At 52.5% G+C, this 25,197-nt stretch overlaps 2 protein-coding genes across 9 annotated transcripts; one reads left to right on the top strand and one right to left on the bottom strand.

Annotated features, from left to right (window-relative positions):
- The first annotated feature begins 380 nt into the window (after window positions 1-380).
- On the top strand, window positions 381-18,517 carry borcs8 (BLOC-1 related complex subunit 8). 5 transcript variants are annotated; one of them, XR_007958135.1, is made up of 7 exons: window positions 381-494; window positions 1,397-1,509; window positions 2,016-2,080; window positions 5,867-5,974; window positions 9,186-9,213; window positions 11,754-11,831; window positions 17,910-18,517. XR_007958135.1 is itself a non-coding variant. In XM_052038026.1 (6 exons), the coding sequence occupies exons 1-6, from the start codon at window positions 458-460 to the stop codon at window positions 17,994-17,996; spliced, it is 438 nt and encodes a 145-aa protein (XP_051893986.1). In that variant the 5' UTR covers window positions 381-457; the 3' UTR covers window positions 17,997-18,517. The 5 variants fall into 5 exon arrangements, 3 of the variants coding, with proteins under 3 accessions (XP_051893986.1, XP_051893987.1, XP_051893988.1); XR_007958134.1 differs by having other exon boundaries at window positions 9,128-9,213; window positions 17,910-17,948; XM_052038026.1 differs by lacking the exon at window positions 11,754-11,831.
- tmem221 (transmembrane protein 221) lies at window positions 12,762-24,856 on the bottom strand. 4 transcript variants are annotated; one of them, XM_052038021.1, is made up of 4 exons: window positions 24,613-24,856; window positions 23,428-23,815; window positions 19,232-19,317; window positions 12,762-13,655 (listed from the first exon to the last, which is right to left on the bottom strand). In XM_052038021.1, the coding sequence occupies exons 2-4, from the start codon at window positions 23,736-23,738 to the stop codon at window positions 13,189-13,191; spliced, it is 864 nt and encodes a 287-aa protein (XP_051893981.1). In that variant the 5' UTR covers window positions 23,739-23,815; window positions 24,613-24,856; the 3' UTR covers window positions 12,762-13,188. The 4 variants fall into 4 exon arrangements, with proteins under 4 accessions (XP_051893981.1, XP_051893982.1, XP_051893985.1 ...); XM_052038022.1 differs by lacking the exon at window positions 24,613-24,856 and adding an exon at window positions 24,456-24,602; XM_052038025.1 differs by lacking the exon at window positions 24,613-24,856 and adding an exon at window positions 23,974-24,120.
- Between the last annotated feature and the right edge of the window lie 341 nt (window positions 24,857-25,197).

The raw sequence follows: 25,197 nt of genomic DNA, 5'->3' as shown, positions 1-25,197 counted from the left end.
GGGGGGTGTGTGTGGGGGGGTGTGTGTTGGGGGGTGTGGGTTGTGTGGGAGGGTGTGGGGGGTGAGGGTGTGTGGGGGGGTGTGTGTGGGGGGGTGTGTGTTGGGGGGTGTGGGTTGTGTGGGAGGGTGTGGGGGGTGAGGGTGTGTGGGGTGGTGGGGAGGGTGGGGGGTGTGTGGGGGGGTGAGGGGCTGGGGTGTGGGGGGCGAGGGTGTGGGGTGGTGTGGGGGGGGGGTGAGGGGTGGGGTGGGGTGTGGTGTGGGGTGGGGAGGGTGGGGGGTGTCGGGGGGGGAGGGTGTGGGGGGGTGGGGGGTGTGAGGGGTGGGGTGGGGGATGTCGGGGGGGAGGGTGGGGGGGGGGTTCTGTTTGGGGGGGCGGGAGCAGCAGCTTCTCTGTCGCCGGCGGAACCCGCGTCACTGCCCCGGCTTCCGGCGGACACTTCCGGGAGCTGCACTGGAAATGGAGGAGCCCGAGCTCCAGCTGCGAGTCCGGCGGGGTGAGGGGAGGCGGGGGTGTGTGAGGGAGGGAGGGAGGGAGGGAGGTGTAGGTACGGGGGGTGAGGGAGGTGGCGGTACAGCGGGTGGCGGAGGGCAGAACAGCCGTGCAGCTGGGAGAGGGGGTGGGTGTCACCCCGATCCTGTTCCCCCATCCCCTCCCCCCATCCCCTCCCATCCCCTCCTCCCCTCCCCATCACCACCCTCACCCCTCCTCCCCCTCCCCCCCTCCCCTCCTCCCCCCTCCCCTCCTCCCCTCCCCTCCCCCCCCCCCCTCCCCCCCCCTCCCTCCCCCCTCCCTCCCCCCCCCCCCCCTCCCCCCTCCCCTCCCCCCCCTCCCCTCCCCCTCCCCTCCCCCTCCCCCCCCTCCCCCCCCTCCCCTCCCCCTCCCCCTCCCTCCCCCTCCCCCCCTCCCCCCCTCCCCCCCCTCCCTCCCCCCTCCCCCCCTCCCCTCCCCCTCCTCCCCTCCCCCCCCCCTCCCCCTCCCTCCCCTCCCCCCCTCCCCCCCTCCCTCCCCTCACCCTCCCCCCTCCCCCCTCCCCTCCCCCTCACCCCCTCCCCTCCCCCTCACCCCCTCCCCTCCCCCTCACCCCCTCACCTCCCCCCTTCCCCCCTCACCTCCCCCCTTCCCCCCTCACCCCTCACGGCCATCCCCCCTCATTCCTCCTCTCCCTGACCCTCCCCCTTTCAGACGCTCCTTTAACTCTCCCTCTGTGACCGAGTTTTCCTTCACCCCTTCACGTCTCTGTGGTTTGGTGGTCACGTCCCTCACTTGTCTGGATTCTCTGTCCTGTTACAGTCGCTGTAAACCTTGACAATCTGTGCCAGTGAAAACGTGGAACGGTGGCTGTCTGAGAGCAGCAGCCCAGAGTCACACTGCCTCTAACTCCCTGCTTCTCTCTAGTTACAGATAAATTCACGGAGAGTATGTACTTTCTGGCTAATGAGCCCTCAGTGGCTCTTTACCGTCTCCAGGAGCACGTTCGCCGCTCCCTTCCTGAGCTGGTGCAGCACAAGGTGAGGAGAGTGAGCGTGGCGGGAACCATTGGCTTTCAGTGTAACTGTACCGTTCCCCAATCCTGTCAGGAAGTGACCAGACCTGCTGCCTTTTCCCTTGCTGTCACCACCTCCCATTACCTCACTTTTTACCACTTCTGCTCCTCCCTTCTTCACTACCTACCCCTCCTCCTTGCTACCACTGGCTCTGTTCCACCTCCATGTGGGCCCTTTACACAACTACTGTAGCAGTTAAACCCACATGGTACCTCGCATCCAGTCAATCACACGGACAACAGAACTGCTCACGGGTAACTGCACACATTACACGAGAGTCCATGAACCGACATGCCCCAGTGTGTGTGCATACATGCGCTGAGTAGATGGGCAGATTTATGGGCATGTGGTGCCTCAGTCCATCACTGAGCCAGCTCTGCTGAAATGGAACCTGAGGAAGGATTTCTTGGCCCTAAAGTAAAATGCTGTAATCAGTAGTGTGTAACGTTAGGTTCTTGTTTCCTCTGCAGACAGATATGCAAAGCGTGGAAGAACAATGCCAGGGAGCAATATATACTGTCGAATACGCCTGCAGGTGAGACTCTCTGGAAAGAGGGAGGTTAAAGTAATGTTGTAAACATGCTATATGCCAGGCACCCCTCTGAAGCATGATCTGTGTGCACCACATGAGCTGAATGCAGCAGGTGTGGCAGCAAGAGATATAATCTTGGCTCCTTCTGATTAAACTAGAAGTGAGGCAGACATTCCTCCTCAGGATTGCTTTCAAGTCAACATCAGTTCAAAGCAGCTGCCCCGAGAAACTCTCATTGTGGAATCATCAACCAGCATTGAGGTACTGATGCCTGGATGGAGTACTGATTAGTGACCGTGTCTGTGGAAGCTCTACTCCAGCAGAAGGCAATACAGAGGAATGCCTGTAGCATCCTTATCCTGCCAGAGTCTGAGTGATCGCCTTTAATGTTGTGTTATTCAAGGTGAATGATATTGGGGGGTGGCACACCTGTCTAGCTTGGGCAAATAGGGCAGCCAGAGTTAGAACAGTAAGATTTCTTCTACTAGGAGTCCATAAAGCTTGCTCAATAAAAGCATTGCCAGGGCAGGGATAGTATGAGTAAGGACTGATTCTGTTTGGGAATCTGTGACCAGTGGTGATACAAAAATTGGTGGTGTTGTGGATAGCGAGGAAGGTTGTCTAAGGCTACAGCGGGATGTAGATCAGGTGGAAAGTTGAGCAGAGCAATGCCAGATGGAAGTTAATCCTGACAGTGTGAGGTCATGCAGTTTGGGAAGTCAAAGAGGTGGAGGACATATACAGTAAACGGTAGGGCGCTAAGGAATGTTGATGAACAGGGGGACCTAGGAGTTTATCATAGTTCTCTGAGATGGTAATAGGGTGGTGAAGAAGATATGTGGCATGCTTGCCTTTGGAGGTCAGGGCACAGAATGTAAAAGGTGGGATGTTGCAACTTTACAAAACATTGGTTAGACCACACTTGGAGCACTGTGTGCAGTTCTGGTCACCACACTGTAAGAAGGATGTGGTGTGCTGTAGAGAGTGCAGAGGAAATTCACCAGGATGTTGCTTGGATTGGAGGTCTTTAGTTATGGAGAGCGATTGGATAGGCTGGGCTTGTTTTCCCTGGAGCAAAGGAGGCTGAGGGGTGACCTGACAGGCATATAAGGGCATAGGATAAATAGTCTCTTTTTTCTGTAGGGGCATCAAAACCAAGGGGGCACAGGTTTAAGGTGAGAGGTAGGAACTTTAAAAGGGACTTGAGGGGAAAGTTTTTGTCACAGAGAATAGTTGCTTTCTGGAACTCGCTGCCAGGAGAGGTGGCGGAATCAGATGCAGTCGCTACACGTAAGAGGTCATTAGACAGGCACTTAAATAGGCAAGGCATTGAAGGATGCGCATCGTCTGCAGGCAAATGGGATTGGTGTAGATGGGCACAAAGGTTGGCATGGACGTGGTAGGCAGAAGGGGCCTGTTTCTGTCCTCTACTGCTCTGTGAGCCCTCTGCACCTTCCCATTCCACATTCCCAGAGCTGCAGCAGTGCGAATCAGATGCATGAGAACTTACAAATGAGGAGCTGGAGTTGGAGCCCTGGTCTCTCATCCGCCATTCAATAATCACAGCCGACGTGATCTTGCTCTCTTGTCTTGTGATCTTGTGATCTCTTCTGCTTTTCCACATTATCCTCCACTCCCCGGTAGATCAAAAATCCGTCTCTGCCAGTCCTGAATGTATTCAATGACTCAACTTCCTCAATTCCATGGGGAGACAATTCCAATGAGTTTCAATCCTCCTGAGAGAAGATTACTCTTCATCTCCCTCCTAAACAGTTGCTAAATTTGCAGATAACAGCAGGATAGATAGGAAAGTAAGGAGGCTACAAAGGGATGGAGATAGGATAAGTGGATAGGCAAATGTCTGAAAAATGTGGTATGTTGTGGGAAAATGTGGAAGTCCATTTTAGAAGGAAAATATTGAATTGGTAAGAGGTGGTGAAGCTCTGAGGCACAGAGAGGTCGGGGTTCCTCCGTGTGATTCACCAAAGGCTGGTATGCAGCTAGTACAACTAATTAGGAAGGCTGCCCATTTCCCTCCACAGATGCTGCCTGACCCGCTGAGTTCCTCCAGCACTTTGTTTTCTTGCTCCAGATTTCAGCGTCTGTCCCTGGTGTCTCCAAGCTAATTGAAAGTTATTGTTTATTGCAAGGGGACTAAATGTAAAAGTTAGGAAGGTTATATTAAAGCTACGCATCTGGAGTACAGCGTGCAGTATTGACGTGTCAGGAGGGGAGTAAAGGTGTTGGAAGCAGTTCAGAGAACAGAGAATGTTTACTGGACGAATAGCTAGAATGTTTTTCCCTGAGGAAAGGCTGTAGGGGGTAGGTTTGTATCTGCTGGAGTTCAGAAGATCGAGAGGGGATTTGATTGAAACAAAAGATCCTGAGGGATCTTAGTGGAATGTGGTCACCGTTTACAGATAATGTTCGACCATTCAAGGTAGATGTTTGCAAAGAGGATGTAAGAGGGTTCAAAGGGACACAGGTACATTAGTGGCAGCTTAGTTTTGGCAAATGGAGTACTTTATGGGAAAATGTGAAAGTGTAGAATCCAGCAGGAATATAAAATACAGCAAACTGTCTAAATGGTGAGCGATTGCAGAGTTCAGATGCAGACGGGTCTGGTGTCCTTGTGCTTGATTTGTAAACGGTTGGTTACACAGGTCTGAGGTCCGGGATCCATTTAGGAAGGTCAACCAAATGTCAATGTCAGGGGACTGGAGTACAAACGTAGAGAGCTGATGCTCCAGCTGTGGAAGGTACAGTGAGTTCTGGGGGGTGGGGAAGAGTATTGTTTGCCTTATGTAAGGAGGGATGTTAACATGCTGGAGGCAGTCAGAAAAGGTTTACCAGACTCGTACCTGGAATGTGGATGTTGTCTGATGAGGAAAAGTTGGTCCTGCCCTGTGGTTTGTAGACAGGGAACACAGTAACCGGTCCCCGGTGTGTGGGTGGGGGAAGAGCAGTAACCAGGGCCATGTGTGTGTGTGTTGGGGGGGGAGAGGGGGTGGGGTGAGAACAATAACCGGGACCTCGGTGTGTGTGACAAATGTCACCCGATGAGCCATACGCTGAACCATTAGGATTTCCAAATAGCTGGATGGCAGGTTATTGAGTTTTACTGCACCTTGGAGTAATTAATTCTGGCCTAGATCACTTTCAACCACATCTCTGAAATGGCTTTCAGATCAAACCCACCGTTCTATTTATTAAATCAGTTCATCCTCTTGTTGCAAATTCTGCATGTATTTCAATCAAAGAGCTTTTAATTCTGTCCTTTTACCATTTTTCCCTTTACACTTTGTTACAGGGCAAGGGCAGCATTTTCATTGAAAAGAAAAAGAAACAAAACCCCCACAATATAGGCCTGGGGATAAATTCCAAAAACAAAACAAAGGATTAGCTATAGCGCAAAGCTCTCCACGTTGTCCCATTAAATGCTCTCGGGGTGGGCAGCACTGGTTAGACACAGAGTAAATCCCTCAACAGCATGTCTCTGAATTAGCACCAGTGTGACATTTTACAATTTTGCACACTAGCTATGCTGCCTTGTGTCTCTCTCTGAGTGACGTTGGTAATCAGTGCTGCTGTGTGTGTGCTGTGGCCCCTGTCTTTATAGCATGGCCTGAACCTGCCAGGTTATTTAATGTGGGGGACTTGTAGCTGACAAAGGAGGCCTGCGTCACAGTGTTGCTTGTGCTGGATGTGATCGTGTGTTTGACAGCTTCCCTGAGAGTTTCAATCTGTTGCTCCTTTCCTCCCCCCCCCCCCCCCCCCCAACCCCTGTAGCGCAGTGAAGAGCATGTCTAACAGTGCAGCCTATTTCACCAACATCGAGGGGTTGCTCCGACAAGCCATCAGCATCAAGGACCAGATGAGCTCTTTGCAGAGCCGCAGGTACTGTGAGGGCTATGGGTTCTGCTTGGTGTGCCCACCCTTCCCACCTCTATGGTTTGATTTGAATCATTGTGCTTGGGTGGTTGTCGGGGAGATCATTAAAAGCAGCACATCAGGCCTGTCTCATTGTTGAGGTGAGGTTAGACTTCAGACCTGCCTCGAAACAGCTGATCAATTTGCAGTGCCACTTCCTGCCTCACCCTGGAATTGTAGCATAACAGTAAGAACAGGAAATTGAACAGGATATGTTGGTGTCTTAGACAGTTCTTTGGGCTCAGGGATGCCTTCCACTGCGGCTGGTTCTGAAGTGGCTGAAGGGTCTGACGTGGGACGGGGACACGCGGTCCTCCCGACGGGATGGGGGCGTGCACTCCCCAGTGGGGTGGGGGATTCTGGATGTAGTGCATTCCCACTCTTTGCCTGTGATCTCCACGTGCTCCCATCAGAGAGACGAGAGGTGCTTAGTGCCTCCTGTATACTCCTCCATCTTCAGTGTCTTGGCCGGGGATTCCCGTGAATCGGTGAGGATTTACTTTTTCCAAATTGAATGGGAAATGTTCCCATAGCAACGTGCATTAGTCACACCTTCCTATCAACATCGACTAAAGGTGAGTGAGAACAGGAAGTGAATGTACTTGACAGCAACGGTGCATGTTTCATTTGATTTCTAAGGAGACAGAGATGTGGGATTCAAAAATAATGAGAGGTGAAGTGCTGATTTAATGAAACTCCCAGGGGGAGTGTTTAGTTTGATATTTGAATTTTAGCATTCGTAGCTGTGTTCTAGTTCTGTGAGTACTGAGTGTTCATTATGACATAATTTGGCTTTCATTTCGTGTGTGTGTGTGACATCTCCATTACACCATCTCCCCGTGCCCCATACACACATCGGCTCCTTCAGCAGACAGCCATACAGCACAGAAACAGGCCCCTCGGTCCACCATGTACATGCTGACCGTCAGTACCCAGCTGTACGTGCCCCAGCACTGGGTCTGCAGCTTCCTATGCCTTGGTCATTCAAGGGTTCATCCAGATAATTAAATGCCTCCATCGTTGCCTCATGCATTGCATTTGAGATTGCAGCCATCTTCTTGGTGAAATAGTTCTCCCCCAGATTTCCTCTGTCTTTTCCCACTTACCCTAACTATACCTGCCAGAATTTCGTATACCTCTGTCAGGTGGCCCCTCAGCCTCCTCTGCTCTAAGGATACAGGGCACTTCTGCCTCTCGTTGCGAATGTGGTGCTGGGGAAGAATGTGGGAGGTTAATATGACATACTGTAGGTGGAAAGGGGGAAGAGGTCCTGCGCAGTGCGTATAGGGAGTTAGGAAAGAGGCCGAAGGTAGTAATCTTCGGTTACTCCCAGTGCCACATGCCAGTCAGGGCAGGGATAGGATGATAGAACAGATGAAGGAAGGACAAGGATGGCAAGGGAAGAGAACCTTGGATGTTGAGAGAGGTGGCGAATTTAATCGAATAAAAGGAAAAGTGTGTAAAGCTTGGGAAGCTGGGATCAAACAGAGCACTTGAGGATTATAAAGAAACCAGAAAGGAACTCGAAGGGAATCAGGAAAGTCAGGAAGGGCCATGAAAAGTCCTTAGCAAGTAGGATTAAAGAAAATCCCAAGGCATTCTATACATACATCAAGGGCAAGAGGATAACTAGGGAGAGGGTAGGACCAGTCAAGGATAAAGGAGGGAACATGTGCTTGGAGGCAGAGGAGGTGAGTGAGGTCCTTAATGAGTACTTTGCATCAGTATTTACCAAGGAGAAGGATGTGGAGCATAGGGAGATCAGTGGGCAGCGTGCTAATATCCAGGGCATTTTGAGATAAAGGAGGAGGTAGTGTTGGGTTTCTTAAAGAGCATTAAGGTGGATAAGTCCCCAGAGCCTAATGGGATATGTCCCAGGTTATTGAGAGAGGCAAGAGATGAGATTGCTGGGGCCTTGACCAATATCTTCATGTCCTCTCTGTGACAGGACCCTGTGCTGCACCAACTTCCCTACCACCAGGCATGTGGGCAGCGTGTGCCAGAGTGTGCACCAGCGAGGCCTGGGGGTGGAGGGGTGGGGGCGCGCGCCGGCGAGGCCCAGAGCGTCCACCAGCATGGCCCAGGAGCTCCCAAACTTCAAGTTTAATGAAATGAATTTTCCCTCTTCCCTCTTCATTTCCTAAAACCAACAAATTCTCTTTGGTTGGGTTGAGTTCAGATGGAGCTGTTCTGTCTACTTGTACATCACTGCAAGTGATTGTGTTCTTGAGTGAGTCACATTGGCAAGTATTTGGTTATTTGGGTATCACACCTTCCTGTCACTGAATAGTGACGAAGGGCAGTATTCTACCTGGGATAACTGAACCATCAATTAATTGTGGAAATCAATCCCTTACCCATCAGTCTACAACAGACCTCGGTGTTGAACAGAATAGAATTTTGTAGAATATGAGGTTGTCTCATTGAGATATGAAAGATTCTATGAGGAAGTAACAAAGCAGAGATGCTGTTTCTTGCTACAGAGTGTAGAAATTGGGGATATAGTCTCAGGGTAAGGAGTTGGGACAGTGATGAGGTAAAATATCTTTATTAAACAGGCTGTAGATCTTTGGAATTCTCTCTCGCAGAGCTCTGTGGGTGCTCAGTAATGAGTGTATTCAAGTGTGTAATCTATGCTTGGACATTAAGTGAATAAATGAAAATGGGGATCAGGCTGACAAGTGTACAAAGGAGGATCAGTCACGATCTCATTGAATGGCAGTCCAGGTCCAGGGTTGAAAGGACTACTCTGCATACGATGAAAGGAAACCCCCTTCGCGGCAGCTTTGAGAACCACACGTCCAAAGCCACTCACTTGTTTAAAACTGTTACACACACCACATGTCAAGTCTTGCATAACTTGTACTCTGGATCTCGAGTGGTACATACCAAAGTAAATCTACGTTTCTCAATGCCATGTGGCCTTGTCTCACATCCATGGCCAGTGTCCCATTGGCTGAATAGTTTGAGATGTGTTGCAGGGTGAAACTCCTCTGCTGATAGATGTCCACTGTTGTAATGAACCCTCAGTACTCCATGGTTTGTGTTGCATTTTTCCATCTTATGTTTTTCTTCACCCATCGCTGCATGCAGCTTTAGTGATGTGCGTGTCTGTTACAGTTCCAATGTTACACAGGCAGTTCCTGAACCTCCCTCCTTCTCTTCTTCCTGAGTGCAGAGCCAAGCGTGCACCCCTCCCTTTCCAGGTTAGTATTGCTGATGCCGGCAACATGACCACAATCTTGTGGCTGGCCTGGGGCCACAGCAGCCTTGATGTTGTTGAATCTTGAATAATACTTTGACCATTGCAGACCTTCCACCTCACTGCCTATCCTGAACAATCTCTTAAATTGTTTTAATTGTTGTGGGTCGAGTTCATTGGATTGCTGTATTGGCGTATTTTAAATCAAAATATGAAAATTGAGAATGAGTGGCTCCTGTGGGCCAGGAGCAACCTCTAAATTACTGGCAATTTGATTATTGGTTTCCTTAAGGACCGAATGAAATTTACGTTGAGATTGGAAGGTCTGTACAAGTGCCAAGCGTTGCATTTTCACCTATTGATCCCTCTTGCAAGCAGTTCAGTCATCCTTCACTCCTCTGGCTGTGTGGGTGGAGGAGCAGGAACAGGGCAGATGCAGTCTTCACTCCAAGCAGTGGAATGCCGGGCTTCTGTTTAGTTCTTGGCATGAGGGGGAGCAAGTGAGAAATGTGAAGGGGTGATGCCCAGCTGGGCTTTTGGAAGATCATTGACAGAAGACTGATGGAAGATGAGAAGGTTGGGGAATGGTTAATAACTTTGAAGTTAGAGGGGGAGTTGTCAATTCCACTCCTATTCCTGGAGGTTTCATCACACTTACTGCCTACAAGCACTCTACCCCACAGCACCCTCACTTAACACAGTCAATAAGAAGGGAAATGGGCTTTCAGTTATCCTGACTGGATGATGATTGGCTGTCATAGGACCACTTGTAACCCGTATTCCCAAAGATTTATATTAAATCTTCAAAGAAATGTGGAGAACATCCTTTTTTTTCCCCTCACAATTGCCTTTTGATTATGCTGCTCACTGTGTGTCCTGGAGATTAAATGTGCAATGTCTGGAGACTCTAGGGTTGTCCTAGGAGGTTGGTAACCAGGCAGAGCGAGTCTAATTCAAACATCAGAGGGACATTTCAAGATGCAATGACAAATCAGTGATAGAATCAGAAAGGCTGTGACTATGAGACCGTGGGCTGGAGGTCAGTGAAGCACTGGCAGGTGGGCACAAGATGAGCTCATTTGAACTCTCCCGCTGGTTGGTTGGTAGCAGAACAGCCTGGGAAATGGAAATTACAAACATTGGCCTTTCCATCCCTCCAGAATTGTGTGATTAGGGAGAAATGAGCTGATGGTAAATGAAGGGAAGGGCACAGTTTTCTTATTCATTGTTGGATCTGGACAAGTCCGGCGTCTATTGCCCATCCCTGGTTGTGCCTGAGAACACCGTGCTGTTGGGGACCGAGTTCCAGGATTCAGACCCAGCAGTGATGAAGGGCTAGTGATGTATGTCCAAGTCAGGATGGTGTGTGACGGGGTGGGGGCCTGGTGGTGATGTTCCCCTGCGCCTGTGCTGGGTTGTAGCTTGGGAGGTGGTGTTGCAGTAGCCTGGGTGAGTAACTGCAGTGCATTTTGTTGACGGTGCGGACCGCAGCCACTGCACTGCTGGTGGATGGGGAGCCTATCAAGTGGCTGCATTGTCCTAGATGGCAAGTGGCGAACATTCCATCACACTCTTGGCTCACGCCCTGCAGATGCTGAAAGGCGAAGGGGTGCAGAGGAGAGAGTCATTCAGCTCAGGATAGATGGCCTCTGACCTGCTGGCATAACCACAGTACTTATGTGATGGTGGTAATTAGGGAAATAGACAAATGCAGATTATTACCTGAATGTTGATAGACTGGGAAAAGGGAGAGCGCAGTGAGATCCAGGTGTCCTTGTACACCACTGGCTCCAGACAAGCAGCACCTGCAGCAAGCAGTTCTGAGATGTTAACCTTTGTTGCAAGAAGATTTGAGCACAGGAACAAGGATGTCTTGTTGCAGCTGGACAGGGCCTTGGTGAGACCCCAGTTGGAGCTTTGTGTGTGGTTTGGCTCTCCTCGTCTGAGGACGGGTGTTCTTGCCATGGCGGGACTGTAACAAAGGTTCCTGGGATGACAAGACCTGACACATGGGAAGAGAGTAGGCCAATGAGGCCAGTACTTACTGGAGTTTAGAAGAATGAGAGAAAATCTCATAGAAACCTATCAACTTCTAACGGATTACATGCGAGGATGATGTGCCCGATTGCTGGGGAGTGCAGAACCAGGGGCCACAGTCTCAGGATACGGGCGAAGCCTTGCAGGAGCAAGATCAGGAGGAATTGGTTCAGCCAGAGGTTGCTGAATTGTATGGGATTCTTCACCACAGGAGGTGGTGGAGGACAACTCATTAAATGTATTCAAGAAGGAAGTAGATATATTTCCTAATGCCAAAGGGTGAAGGGATTTGGGCAGAGGGGCTTTGGGAGATGTGGACAGGCTGAATGAATGGGCAAGGACACGGCAGATGGTATGTGGGGAAATACGAAGTGATTCAATGAGGGACGAGAAATAGAAAGGGGGAGTATTTCTTTAAATGGTGATAGCTTGACAGGCATTGGTCTGGTGTGCATGATGTTTTGATTGGGCAATAGTTACCTTGGCATTTCTTTTTGATCACCACAGGAAGTGATGCAAAGAATGTCCTGAGCTTGGGTTGGAGAATAAGTCGCATGAGTATCAGTCTTGTCTTCAAAGGGCCAGGTGAGCTACAGGCGCTGTCTCGATCTCCTTCAGCCCCCTGTCACTGAGCAGGGTCGGAAGTTGGTGTCACGCACTGGGTTGGAAATCCCACCTAGCTGACCATTCACCAGTGAATGATGCCAGGCTGTTTCACTGTGGAGGGCATCGCTTCTGCCTAATGTTTCCCTCCATCTGTTGTGGGGCTGCTGAGGGTACAGTTCCGTTCAGTAAAGTGTTAAATCCTGACAACTCGGCCAAGTCACAGTAGTAATGTTGCCATACCTGACCCAGGATAGTTTGTAGGAGAGCAGGAAGGACTTGCTGTGCTGCACATTGTTGTTCAAGGACAGGGGAGACTTGCAGTAATAGGAGACAAATCGCCCTGACCTGCATACAGTACTGAGCTCAAGCTGAATATTCTATCAGTGTACACACCCAAAGCATGCCCACGTTGTAGCACCAAGCTCAGGCTGGGTGGTCAGCCTCATGCCCAGGCCACCACTAACCCAGTCTACAGTCAGACACAGGTCAAGTGAGAGGAAGACAGTTCCATATTTGTGGCATTCACTGTGGAGGTCTGTCACTGAGTATATCCGAGAGAGAGAGATTTGGATATTAAGGGAATCGAGGGAAACAGGAATTATGCAGAAGTGACAGATAAGCCGTGATCTTATTGAAAGGCAGAGCGGGCAAGAGTGTGAATGATCTCCTGTCCCATGTGGTGCTTTGTCTTTTACAGTTCGTAGTGAACGGGTGTGGTTGTGTGTGTCAGGCGCGGCGGGCAGGTGTCGGGGGGGGGGGGGGTGGCAGGTAGGTGTCAGGCTGTGGGTGGGTCTCAGCGTCTTAGGGATTGGGCAGGAATGCGGGTGAAGTTGTTCCTGGATCATCTTCCCAAGAAGATTCATGAGGTTGTTTTACTTGTGAATCAAGCTCACTGCACTCAGTCTGAACACAATTTTGTAAATAACTTTTAATGAAGAAATTTGTGCTCAAAGGCACACAACCTCTACAGCCTAGTGAAAAAACACTTTAAATCTACAAACTCTCATTCCTAACGGTAGAAAATGTTGTTAGATGTTTTAAAATTTTAATTTTCCTGTCATTTTATTTCCCCTCCTGGTCTTCCTTCCCCTCTTTCCTGATCACGACTGATCCCAATTCCCATTCCCTGCTCCTTCCTCAGCCCTTGGTTAAGGAGAGATTGTGGTTCTGGGCTGGCAGATGCGTTGTTGGTTTGCAGATAACCTCATTCTGTGAGTTGGAGAGCGAGGAATAAGGAGTCTGTTACTAACGGGCGCACACTGATGCCCCGCTGGGGCAGACTGATGCCGGTGTTGCCTCCAGCTTACCGAGCCCAGCCTGTGCTGGCGATCAGGGCTCAGACCAGGGTGGAGTCCCTCCTGCAGACTGTTCCCTTGCGGGCCAGCACACGCCTCATTTCGTGGGTGACTCCGTCCCAGGATCCAGTGGACGGCAGACCGCGGGCAGCTGGCTGTGCCTGCGAGCGCCCGTACCCATTCCGGCTGGCCGAGGTGGCCACATAGAAGGCCTTCTGCTCCCGATATCGCTCGTAGGCTGTCTCCTTGCGGAAGGCAGGCACGCGCGATGACTCCTTGTCCTCCATGTGATCCAAACGCTCGGGCTCCAGGTACCTGCCTCTCGGGGGGCAGCTGTTCTCAAACAGGGTGCCAGCTCGCTCTGGGATCCCAGTCCTGCCTGCTCGACAGGCCTTCACCAGTGCCTGGATGACGATGATGGCGACCGCCAGCACTCCCACCCCAAGGATACTGGCGCTTGTGATCGCACTCTCCTTCTCAAACTCCAGCAGCACGTGGATGCAGAGAGCTGCGAGGAGAAACGCAAAGAATCGCCACATGTGGTCCACAGAGCCAAGGGAAAGGCCATACAACAAGTGGCGTCAGGGTTGACACTGGACTTAATCCTACCCAAGTTCATTTGTCAACCCTTTTTACTTAGAACCATAGAACACCACAGCACAGAAAACAGGCCATTCGGCCCTTCTAGTCTGTGCCAAAACTTTATTCCGCTAGTCCCATTTACCGTCACCCAGTCCATGACCCGTCAGACTTTTCCCATCCATGTATCTATCCAATTCATTCTTAAAACTTAAGATTGAGCCTGCATTTACCACATCAGATGGCAGCCCGTTCCACACTCCCACCACTCTCTGAGTAAAGAAGTTCCCCCTAATGTTCCCCCTAAACCTTTCACCCTAAAGCCATGTCCTCTCATACTTATCTCTCCTAATCTAGGTGGAAGGAGCCTACTCGCATTAACTCTGTCTATACCCCTCATAATTTTATAAACCTCTATCAAATCTCCCCTCATTCTTCTGCACTCCAAGGAGTAAAGTCCTAACCTGTTCAATCTTTCCCTGTAACTAAACTCCTGAAGACCCGGCAACATTCTAGTAAATCTCTGCACTCTTTCAATCTTACTGATATCCTTCCTATAGTTAGGTGACCAGAACTGCACACAATACTCCAAATTTGGCCTCACCAATGTCTTATACAACCTCACCATAACATCCCAACCCCTGTACTCAATACTTTGGCCCATTTTTCCAGTTGGTTCAGATCCCTCTGCGAGCTTTGAAAGTCTTCCTCGCTGTTCACTACACCTCCAATCTTAGTGTCATCAGCAAACTTGCTGATTCAATTTACCACATTATCTGGATCATTGATATAGACAGCAAACAACAATTGCCCCAGCACAGATCCCTGAGGCACACCACCACTAGTCACAGGCTTCCAGTCTGAGAAACAATAATCCACTACCACTCTCTGTCTTCTCCCACACAGCCAATTTCGAATCCAGTTTACAACCTCTCCATGGATACCTAGTGACTGAACCTTCTGAACTAACCTCCCATGTAGGACCTTGTCAAAGGCCTTACTAAGGTCCAGGTAGACAACATCCACAGCCTTTCCTTCATCTACTTTCTTGGTAACCTCCTCAAAAAAACTCTACAAGATTCATTAAACACGATCTATCACGCACAAAGCCATGCTGACTATCCTTAATCAGCCCTTGGCTGTCCAAATACTTGTATATCTGATCTCTCAGAACACCTCCCAATAATTTACCTACTACTGAGGTCAGGCTCACCAGCCTGTAATTACCTGGTTTACTTTTAGAGCCTTTTTTAAACAACAGAACAACATGAGCTGCCCTCCAGTCCTCCGGCACCACACCCGTGGCTAAGGACATTTTAAATATATCTGCCAAGGCCCCTGCAATTTCTGCACTCGTCTCTCTCAATGTCCGAGGAAATATCTTATCAGGCCCGGGGGATTTATCTACCTTTATTCATTGTAAGGCAGCAAGCACCTCCTCCTCTTTAATCTCTATATGTTCCATGACACTAGTGCTTGTTTCCCTTCCTTCCATGTCCACTGTGCCAGTTTCCTGAGTAAATACTGATGCAAAAAAACTGTTTAAGTTCTCCCCCATCTCCTGAGGCTCCACACATAGACGACCACTCTGATCTTCTAGGGGACCAATTTTGTCCCTTACTATCCTTTTACTCTTCATATACTTGTAGAAACCCTTCGGGTTTACCTTCACACTATCTGCCAAATCAACCTCATGTCTTCTTTTTGTCTTCCTGATTTCCTTTTTTAGTATTTTCTTACATTTTCTATACTCTTCAAGTACCTCATTTGTTCCTAGTTGTCTATACCTGCTATACACCTCTCTCTTTTTCTTAACCAGATCGCCAATATCCCTTGAAAACCAAGGTTCTCTATGCTTGTTAACTTTGCCTTTAATCCTGGCAGGAACATGCAAACTCTGCACTCTCAAAATTTCTCCTTTGAAGGCCTTCCACTTACTGAGCACATCCTTGCCAGAAGACAACTTATCCCAATCCACTCTTCCTAGATCCTTTCTCATTTCCACAAAATTGGCCTTTCTCCACTTGAGCGCATACTGTCCTGTCCCGCACTCCCAGGGTAGGGACAACATGGGTTAAACACAGAATACAGCTCTCCTACACTGCCCCATCCCAGAGTAGAGTCCACAGGTTAGTCACAGTAAAGCTCACTTTACACTGTCCCATCAGTCTCTCTCACAGCAGGTGAACCTGCTTTTACCCTCAGGGTTGTCAATGTTATATTCAGAAATAGTGGACAGACTGTTGTGCTTTTGAGGACAGGACCTATTGTGCTCACACCCCAAAGGTTTAATGAGGGGGTTGGTGCCGAGTCTGAGTGTGCTCACTGCTGAGAGCAAAATGCTTGCTACTTTGTCAGGTGAGACCAGGACCTTGTCTTTGTGGGCAGAAGGGGGACATTGGGGTTGGGTGTGGGTGGGGGAGGTATGGAATGGTGTCTAGGTCAGAAGGAATTGCATGGGAAAACTGAGGTTCGGCACTGGTTTTGTACGTGTGGGGTTTACTGTGCAACAAGCAAGGCTGAGGTAGGTTTGTGGTACGCTTGTGAACACATGAATAGGAAAGGTTCATGGGGATATGGGCCAAACATGGGCAAATGGGACTGGCTTAGATGGGCATCTTGGTCACCGTGGATAAATTGGGCTGAAGGGCCTGTTTCTGTGCTGTATAACTCTATGACAGTTTTGGGCTGTGCTCCTGGGAGGGGAGGGGGGGAGCACTGTGTGTGACAGAGACTCCAGAACGAAATGTGAGCTGAAAGGATTTCACTGAAGACCAGTTACACATATTTATTACCTTTTGTACAGAAGTGAACTGTTGTAATCAAAGCAGCCAATTTTGGATCCAGTTTGCCAACTTGCCCTGGATCCCAAGGGTCCTAACCTTTTGAACCAGTCTCCCATGTGGGACCTTGTCAAAGGCTTCACAAAATCCATGTAGGTCACATCTACTGCCCTGCCCTCATACTTCTTCAAAAAATTCAGTAAATTTGGTCAGATAGGATCTGGCCTTCACAAAGCCGTGCTGCTGTCTCTGATCCTGTCCCTCAGAGCCTGTGGCACTTGGCTGGTAACTGAGGGTGCTTGCCCACTGAACTGTAAACCATGAACTTCTCACTGAAGGCATCAAATTCCTCCTGGAGCATTGAAGAGTGTCCCTGTGGTGCCCTGTGGCTCGGAGCCTCCCTGCTGAGGGTGTTGCCTGAGACAGGTGTGCAGGTAGGTCAGATCATGGGGCAGGAGTGTGCTCCATCATTTGGCACTGGTGTAGTCTGCTACCACATATTGGGACACCCCAGAACTGCAGCAACACCCACCTGTTGATGGATTGGAATCATGTGCAGACAGTGGCCATTGGCTCATCTGAAGGAGCTGATCAGCTGGCCTAGTCTTCCCCCTCACTTCTGTTATTCAAGGACTTATCCATTCCTTTCTGAAGGTTTCTGCTCAATCAGGCAGAGTGTTTCATCACAACACTGCAAAAAAGAAAGCGGTTCTCTCCATCTAACCTCTGGTTCCTTTGCCAATTGTCTAAGCTCCAGCAGCACTGGAGCCAAGCCTCTGACTAGTGCAATCAAACCCCTCTGGATTCGGAACACTGCCCCTGACCTACTGAAGAGTACAAAGTCAGGTTCTGCCCCCTTTTGAAAGCCAGTAAATCTCAGGGCTGTCTCCGGGGCCTTCCTTGGATCCAGGTGGATTAATTACCAGCTCAGTGCACCGTTGGATGCAGTTCCTTTGGCCCTGCAGTTTCCCTGCTGCAGAGCTGGGGAGGGGGTGAGGGAAGTGGCCATACACCAGCTCCCCCCCCCCCCCACACCCACTGTGCCCCCTCCCTTTGACGGTGTGTGTTGGTGACTCCACCACCAAGCATTGCCCCCTCACTTTGCAGTAGGGATCAGAGTGGTAGCACAGAGCAGACCATTCAGCCATGAGCTCTCCAGTGACTCCCAGGCCAGGTTCTTTCCCCAGAGCCCTGCACCTTTGCTGATTCCAGCTGCCTTCTCCCCAGCTTTGTGGTATTAAGGCCAAGTGTTATTCTCCATCTGCTGGCAAGGATCAAGAGTGGGAGCTGGGGCCATGTCTCTGGGTCAGTGGCCCACCTGGTGGGATGTTCACCCACTGACAGGTAGGAGCCTCTCTATAACACCAGCATGGCTGATGTCTGCTCTGGTCTCTCCACAGTGTTGGATGGTGTATTCAGTGAATAATGGCCGTCAAGCTCATCCCAGCCCATGTGAACCAACCGGATCAGACACTCTGAAGTTCTGAAGTCGGACAGTTGACAGCACTGGTGTGTGTGTGTGTATGCGTATCTGTGTACACGTGCATGCGTGTGTATGCACACGGGTACTTGGCTATAAGAGACATTGCCTCCTGTAGGAACTTGTTGCATCAGCACCTTGTGACAGCAGTGAAGAATCTGCTCCACAGAAGCCACGCATCCTCTGCATATAATTCTCATCCTGTCATTAGCTCGGTTCTCTACCCAAAGTAGTGCTGCACGGTGACTGGGGGAGAGCTCGACTGTCTGCAGGCCGTCAGTGCTAGTGAAGATTGTGTACAGAGGACATGGGTCCCCTGTTCCTCCCACCCACGATATCTGAAGGCACTGTGCAAAGTTCTGCCTCGGCTGCTCTGCTTGAAACTCCTCAGTCCTATCTCGAGATGTGGGTTGGGCTGTTCTGTGGCAAGGGGCTGATCTCAGCAGAGTGCCTGAGATTGTATGGTTTTGTGGGCTTGCATTAACGATCTGTGCATCCTGTAATAAATAAATGGATGGGAAGACTGAACAGCCTTGGTCACTGAGTTCTGCTACCTTCACGGGTGACCCATGTCACACAGAGGTTACGGTAGTATGGTGGTAATGTTGCTAAACTGGGCTGGTGGTAATGTTGCTAAACTGGGCTAGTGGTACAGAAACGAGTTCAGTTCTCAGTGAGGGAGCCCTTTCACCCCTCCCCAGGCTGGCTTCTTGTGCCTCCAGGCTCAGATCAGTGTGTTTTATTCTCATCTGTTGCCTGGAGCCCAGCGACCCACTCAGTTCCAGGGCAGTCTGTGGCCTTTCCAGTGTCAACATTCCCAGTGATGCCCAGAGTGCAGGAGAGGTGAAAGCCACCCGGCTTCTCAGCAGGCAGGGTCAGGCTGATGATTAATGAGAGGTGGGGTCTCGGAGCACACAAGTCCCTCCAGGAGGAAAGGGCATCTGAGTGTTGACTGGGATTTCGACACTTCTACCTCCTTCACAGCCCTCTGACTGCTTTAATGGGGTTTGATATTGATTTGCACCAGGAAAATGACCTGGGATGTTTTGTGCCACCTCACAGCAGGTCTACGTGTGACATTGTCCAGAGTACAGCAGCGTGGCAGAGCAGCACTCCCACCATAATGCACTGGGGGAAGTTGGCCTGGATCGGGTGTGTGGGGCTTGGTTGCAGGTTGTTGTGAGCCACAGCCAACGTTAGAGAGAGGAAGCAGAGGCTCGAACCTCACACCTCAGCACCTACCTGCAGAGTACACAATGACGCCCAGACAGAACGCAGTGAGAGCCAGGTGTCGAGAAGATCGGCTGTTCAGGAGAAGCCAGCCCGCCCTGGAATGGCAGAGGAAATGGGAATGGTCAGACATGAATACCACAGATGCTGGAAATGTGCAATAACAATGAAAGGTGGTCAGGTCGGGGTGGGCAGTGATGGGGTGACGTGGGTCTGCCAAAGGATAAAGGTGCAGGGTGGCAATCCAGGCAACTGACTGATTTCCGTTCTCCGGAATGTTTTCTCCTTACATGAATGGGCTGCCAAAGTTCCTGACCTTATCCCTCTGTGGCCTGACTCACGTCTGTAACCTTCAGCTGAACCTCTCCTCCCCTCTCTCTTCCAGGAAGTTCCTTAAGACTTCTCTCTTTGACTACTTGGCCTTTCTTTTAAAAAAAGGTAAATGGGAATAAAAAAAACTGCAGATTCTGGAAATCTGTAATTAGGGAAAGTGCTGGAAACCCAAACAAATCAGGCAGTGTGTGTGGAAGAAGCATCAGAGTTAACGTTTCAGGTCCCAGGCACTGTCAAAACTGAGAGAGAGAACGTGAAGGTGTGGGGAGGACGGGGAGATCAAAGAAAACATCTCCGATTGGGCGACCAAATGGGTTAATGGGCAGGAGGCTTCTTTGTCCGTGTTATGTGTTGCCAAGAGCAGGGCCGTGGGACGTGCCCAGCAGGACAGACTGCACCAATGGAGAGAAACCAAGCCAGAAATGACACGCGATGGGCAGAAATGTCCAGTTCTGATACAGAGAGAATCACCTGAAGTCCGAGATTCGGCATCAAGTCCGGAAGGCTGCAACGCGCCCAGACACAAGATGAGGTGCTGTTCCCCGAGCCTCAGTGTAACAGTGCGGGGGGGGGGGGGGGGCACTGACGGAGGTCGGAGTGGGCACTGGGAAACCAGGAAGAGAGGCAAACTGGATCCAAAACCGGTTCAGTGGCAGCGAGAATGGGGTGATGCTGGCAGGGTTTCTGTGATGGTCGGCTGGTCAGGGGGCACAGGACCTGGTCCCTCTTCCAAATATATGTGGTTTGAAAATAAATATTGGGCACGATGCAGTCTACGGGTTAGGGAAACGTTGGCTGTATGGAGGCAAAATTTCAGCTGCAGGATGTAGACTCCTATTAAATTCTACAGCTTGGGGTAACTTGCTTTTTCCACCTGTATCAGAATGAGCCAGTTCTCCAGCCGTGAGGGGGTGCAGAGGTGGGTGGGGTGGGCGGTGGGTGGGTGAAGGGGGTGAAGATGTGGGGAGAAGGGGTGTGTGAAAGGGTGGGGGTGGGAGGGGGGGAGAGGTGGTCGATGGGTGGGAGACGGGGGTGTGGGGGGCTGCGGGGGTGGGGTGGGGCTGTATCAGTGCTGAAACGCCAGGGTGGAGGAGAAATGCCCTGAGTCCTGCTTCCTCAGCTGTTGGTTCGATCTGCTCCTCCTCGACCACCCGGCGACCCTGAAACCGTGGCGCCGTTCAGAAGGTGGTTCTGCAGCCCGGCGGGGTGGGGAGATCGGTGGGCGGTGTTGGACAGTTGCATTGGGATTGGATTGGCTCCTTTCTCCGGTACTCAAGAAATACTGGTAGTTTGGGGTTCACGAACCCCGTTCTTGTTCCACCCGGAATAAGAAAAGGCCCCGTTCACAATATCGGAAATGTGGGAATAAGTCCATCGCCACCTCCCCGAATTGTATCACCGACCAACACAGGCAGATGCACCATCTGACCACTTAGTGGGAAGAGTTAACCACATTCGTGTTTAGATCCCATCCCCCCCCCCCCCCAACCCCCAAACACCCGTTAACACCTGTTAAACCTGTTCTAACGCCTCCATTCCTTCTTGGAGTCGGTATCGCCGGCGGGGCCCGATTTATTGCCGGTCCCCAGAGGCCCTGGAGATGGTGACGAAGAGTCTCTCTGGACCCTTGCAGTCTGTTTCTCTGCACAGCCTGACCTGCTGAGTAGTTCCAGCATTTTCTGTTTTTATTTTAGATTTTCAACATCTGCACTGTGTTCGTTTTACACTCCCTCAGGACTTGGGGAGGATTTCCAACATTCACATTCGGCGATGGTGAAGGTTTGGCGATATATTACCAAGTGTGATGGTGTAGAGGGCAACCTGCCAGAGGGTGATCTACAGCTGCCGGGGGTGTTACACATCTGTCGGGGGGTGTTTTACACCTGCCAGGGTTTCCACACCTGCCGGGGGTTTTCAACACCTGCCAGGGGGTGATCTACACCTGTCGGGGGTGTTACACACCTGCCGCCCCTCCCCCGGGTCCGGATCGGGCGGTTGGGCCAGCGGCAGAGGGGATGGATGGTTAAGTTGTGAATCGTTTGATTTGCTCGGTAAAGCTTTGGATTACGGATCTTGTTTGCTAGTTGCAGATCAGGTGAGGCGCCTGGTTGGGGAGTGTCAGTGTGTCACTGTCCGCAGAAGCATTCGGTGGGAGACTTTGCCAAATCTCGGTGTTTGGCGGTGACCCGTGTTTTACGCTGTTCCTTCAGATTCCTCCCGGCTGAACCGGCAGGTCCAACCGATCCCTTTCCGAGCACAGTCTGTGAGGTGGGCGGAAACACACTCTCTCACACCGTTCCTGCCTCAGACTCAGCTCAGACCAGCCCAGGTTGGGGGTGACACGTTCACTCGGAGCTGAGCCCGGGAGGAGGCTTTCTGTACAAGGAACGCTCACACACGGAGCTCAGCTCATTGAACTCCCGCTCACGCCGGGACCCAAGAACATTCCTGGCTCGGCTCCGTGGACCCGTTCACTACCCAGTGAACACAGGAGACCAGCGAGGAGCCGCGGGCTCCGGTGAAGTGAAACCTTCTTCCAAACAGCAGTCCGGCAGCGCACAATTACCCCTCCCTCAATAAACGCGGGGACTGACTGCTGCCTCCCTCCCCGTGGGATCGTGCTCTGCAGAAAGCGGCGCTGTCTCCACCGCGCATTGCTCCGTGTTCCGTCAGGCTGGTCACCGAGCCCGGCTTCACTCCCGGATCTGGCCTGCCGTTGTTACCCGGGGGTGAGGGATGGTGGTCACAGCCCTGGGGTGATGGGTGGCGGTCAGGGACCCCCGGGGTGAGAGGTGGGGGTCAGAGACCCCGGGGGTGAGGGGTGGGAGTCAGGGAGCCCGGGGGTGAGGGGTGGGGGTCGGGGACCCCGGGGGTGAGGGGTGGGGGTCAGGGAGCCCGGGGGTGAGGGGTGACGGGACATTTGGCCACGGGCAGCAGAGTTTAAGGCCTGATGCCTACGGAGAGAGCTGATGAGGAGGGCGCTGGAGGGGCCGAATGGAACTAGCCTGAGCACCCCCGGCCGCCGGGGGATGGGACGGGAGGTTCCGGTGGTCAGAACCGTGTCCGTGGGTGAAGGAGATCAGGGAAGGTGACAACTCCAGCACCGGCCACACACACATTGGGCGTGTCCAGGGAAGGAGCGGGAGGTGGGACAACCAGAGGACCAGCACAGACACAATGGGCCGAAAGTCCCCCCGCACTCCGCCATTCCCTGATCCTATCGAGATTCTGCACCATTGTACCCGGGCTGCCACCTCCCACCCAATCCCAACACACCAGGGCGAAAGGCCTGCATTTCTATAGCACCTGATTATCGAAATTCCCAAACACTCGGCAGCCGGTGGGGCCCCTTTGAGGTATAGCCTCGACTGGAGTGAGGGAGCTCCGGGTGTGGGTGAAGGAGCCTCGGCTGGGGTGAGGGAGCTCCGGGTGTGGGTGAAGGAGCCTCGGCTGGGGTGAGGGAGCTCCGGGTGTGGCGAGGAAGCCCCGGGTGTGAGTGAGGGAGTCCCGGGTGTGGGTGAAGGAGCCCCGGGTGTGAGTGAGGGAGCCCCGGGTGTGGGTGAAGGAGCCCCGGGTGTGAGTGAGGGAGCCCCGGGTGTGGGTGAAGGAGCCCCGGCACCTGAACGTGACAATAATCAGACCGTCATCCCGCTGAGGGAGACACCCCGTCCCAACCGACACCACCGGGGATCCATCGTACACACCCCAGAGGCGGTGGTCCCTCCCACGGCGCTCCCTCGGCCCCGATCCCCCTGGCCGCCCTCTCCCATGGCGGTCCCTCGGTGTTCCCGGCAGGTTAACCCCTGGAGTGGGTGTCGAAGCGCCGCCGTCTGCTGTGGGAGCGGGGCAGCTCTGCCCGGGGGCCGGGGGTTTACCTGTCCGGTTGTCCGTCGGCTCCCCGGAGCTCGGCCGCCAGGTGCCCGTGGAGCAGGGCGAGGAGCAGGCAGCACAGGTGCAGCGACACCGACAGAGACGCGAGGCCCCGAGCGACGAGGCGCAGCAGGCGGGCGGCCCCGGCGGGCACGGGAGACAGCGGGGGTCCCGGCGGCTGCAGCAGGAGAGAGGCGGGCGGCAGAGTCATGAGGGCCGCCAGAGCTGCGAGCGAGAGCAGGGCGGCCAGGCAGCGGTCCGGGGACAGGCCCACGGCCCCCGGGGACACCGGCGTCCTCCCGCCGCCTCGCTGCATCTCCGCGCGGCTCCGGCACGGCCCGGCCCGGCCCGGCCTCTGCTCCCCGCTTCACTCCCGGCCGACCATCTCAGCTCCTGGAGAAGTTTATAATGACACCAACTTTAACTGTCACACCGACACTAACTGTCACACCGACACTGTCACACCGACACTAACTGTCACACCGACACTAACTGTCACACCGATACTGTCACACCGACACTGTCACACCGACTGTCACACCGACACTAACTGTAGCACAACCCGGGAGGAAGCGGAGAGCGGTCGTGGTCCAGCGACACGGATGGGGAGGTTTAGAACGAAGTCTGCAGTCCCGACACGGACCAGTCGTGCGGGTGAAGGGACCGGTCTCCGCACAAACACTCGCAGCTCCGCCGCGTCCTCGTCCTCAGCGCGGCTCCAGGTCTCAGCGTGTCCCGGGAGTGCGAACAAACAGACGGATCCCCGGACGGGGGCGAGCGACCCAGCGCCCGCCGGGGGCGGCTCCAAGGAGCATTTTAATGGAAGAGAGAAGTTGAGGAGGGTTTCCTGAGGCCGGGGTCCGAGCAGCTGGCGGCCCGGGTGGGTGGGGGGGGGGGGGGGGGTGCGGGGGAGGGGATCAGACACCAGCGGTGGGAATTGGAGGAAAGCGGAGGGTTGCTGGTTCGGGGGGCGGGGAGGTTGCAGATGTCTGGTGGGGGGGAGGGGTGAAATGGAACTGCATTTCCATAGCACCTTCAGAGCCCTCGAAGAGAAGGACAGATCACTGAAGTTGTGTTGAGGCAGGAAGGAGAGAACTTCTTCCAAAGGAATGGGATCGAGTTGACGGGACGAGCGGTGTATAAAGCGTCTAGAAAGTTCCTTTCATTCAGTGTGGTCTGCATCACGTTACCGGTTAACGCGAGTGTGCGGAGCGTTCCGTGGCATTGACACGGCCGATCTGCTTCACCAAGAGGAGCGGCGAACGTGTCGTGAACCTCCCCCGGGACCGGGAACCGTTCACTGTCTCATCTCCGAGCCAGACCACCCAGTCTGCTCCAAACCGGGGCCGTTACACTTTGTAGTTTTCTAGTATTGTTTTCAGACATTTTAAAACTGCCTCTTTATATTTTACGCTTTATTCTGCATTTGAAGCCCCCGCCCCGCGGGTGATGATGCAGAGCCAATGACCCAAATCCAACTTCCATTCCTGTTTCGTTTGCGTCGTCTAAGTTTCCCAGAGTCTCCATAGCAACGTGGTGAAGTCTCTCCGAACTGTGGGACTCCGGGCGAGGAGCGGCGGAATTTGCATCAACTGTTGGCGGGATTGGCGCAGCGAGCGCTGAGATACCCTGGGCGGGGGCCAGAGCCACGCACGGAGGCTTGGAGACCCAGTCCGGAGCAGCAACGTTTGGAGGGAGGGGCAGTTCTCCTGTCCCCACTAAAGTGTGAGCTCAGCCTACAATGTCACAGAGTCTGCCCGTTCCTGAGCAGAGCC

This window comes from Pristis pectinata, chromosome 24 (genome assembly GCF_009764475.1).
Source record: "Pristis pectinata isolate sPriPec2 chromosome 24, sPriPec2.1.pri, whole genome shotgun sequence".
In the NCBI taxonomy this organism is placed as follows: domain Eukaryota; kingdom Metazoa; phylum Chordata; class Chondrichthyes; order Rhinopristiformes; family Pristidae; genus Pristis; species Pristis pectinata.
Note: the sequence above shows the minus strand (reverse complement) of the source record. Positions and strands in the feature narration are given on the sequence as shown.

Excerpts from the sequence above, each read along its gene's own strand:
- tmem221 (XM_052038021.1), bottom strand. The coding sequence starts at position 23,738 with ATGCAGCGAGGCGGCGGGAGGACGCCGGTGTCCCCGGGGGCCGTGGGC. Across the intron at positions 19,318-23,427 it reads GCCGACGGACAACCGGACAG|GGCGGGCTGGCTTCTCCTGA; the intron begins GTAAACCCCCGG and ends CTGCCATTCCAG. Across the intron at positions 13,656-19,231 it reads CGTCATTGTGTACTCTGCAG|CTCTCTGCATCCACGTGCTG; the intron begins GTAGGTGCTGAG and ends TTCTCCTCGCAG.
- borcs8 (XM_052038026.1), top strand. The coding sequence starts at position 458 with ATGGAGGAGCCCGAGCTCCAGCTGCGAGTCCGGCGGG. Across the intron at positions 1,510-2,015 it reads CTGAGCTGGTGCAGCACAAG|ACAGATATGCAAAGCGTGGA; the intron begins GTGAGGAGAGTG and ends TTTCCTCTGCAG. Across the intron at positions 9,214-17,909 it reads GTGCACCCCTCCCTTTCCAG|TGTTGGATGGTGTATTCAGT; the intron begins GTTAGTATTGCT and ends GTCTCTCCACAG.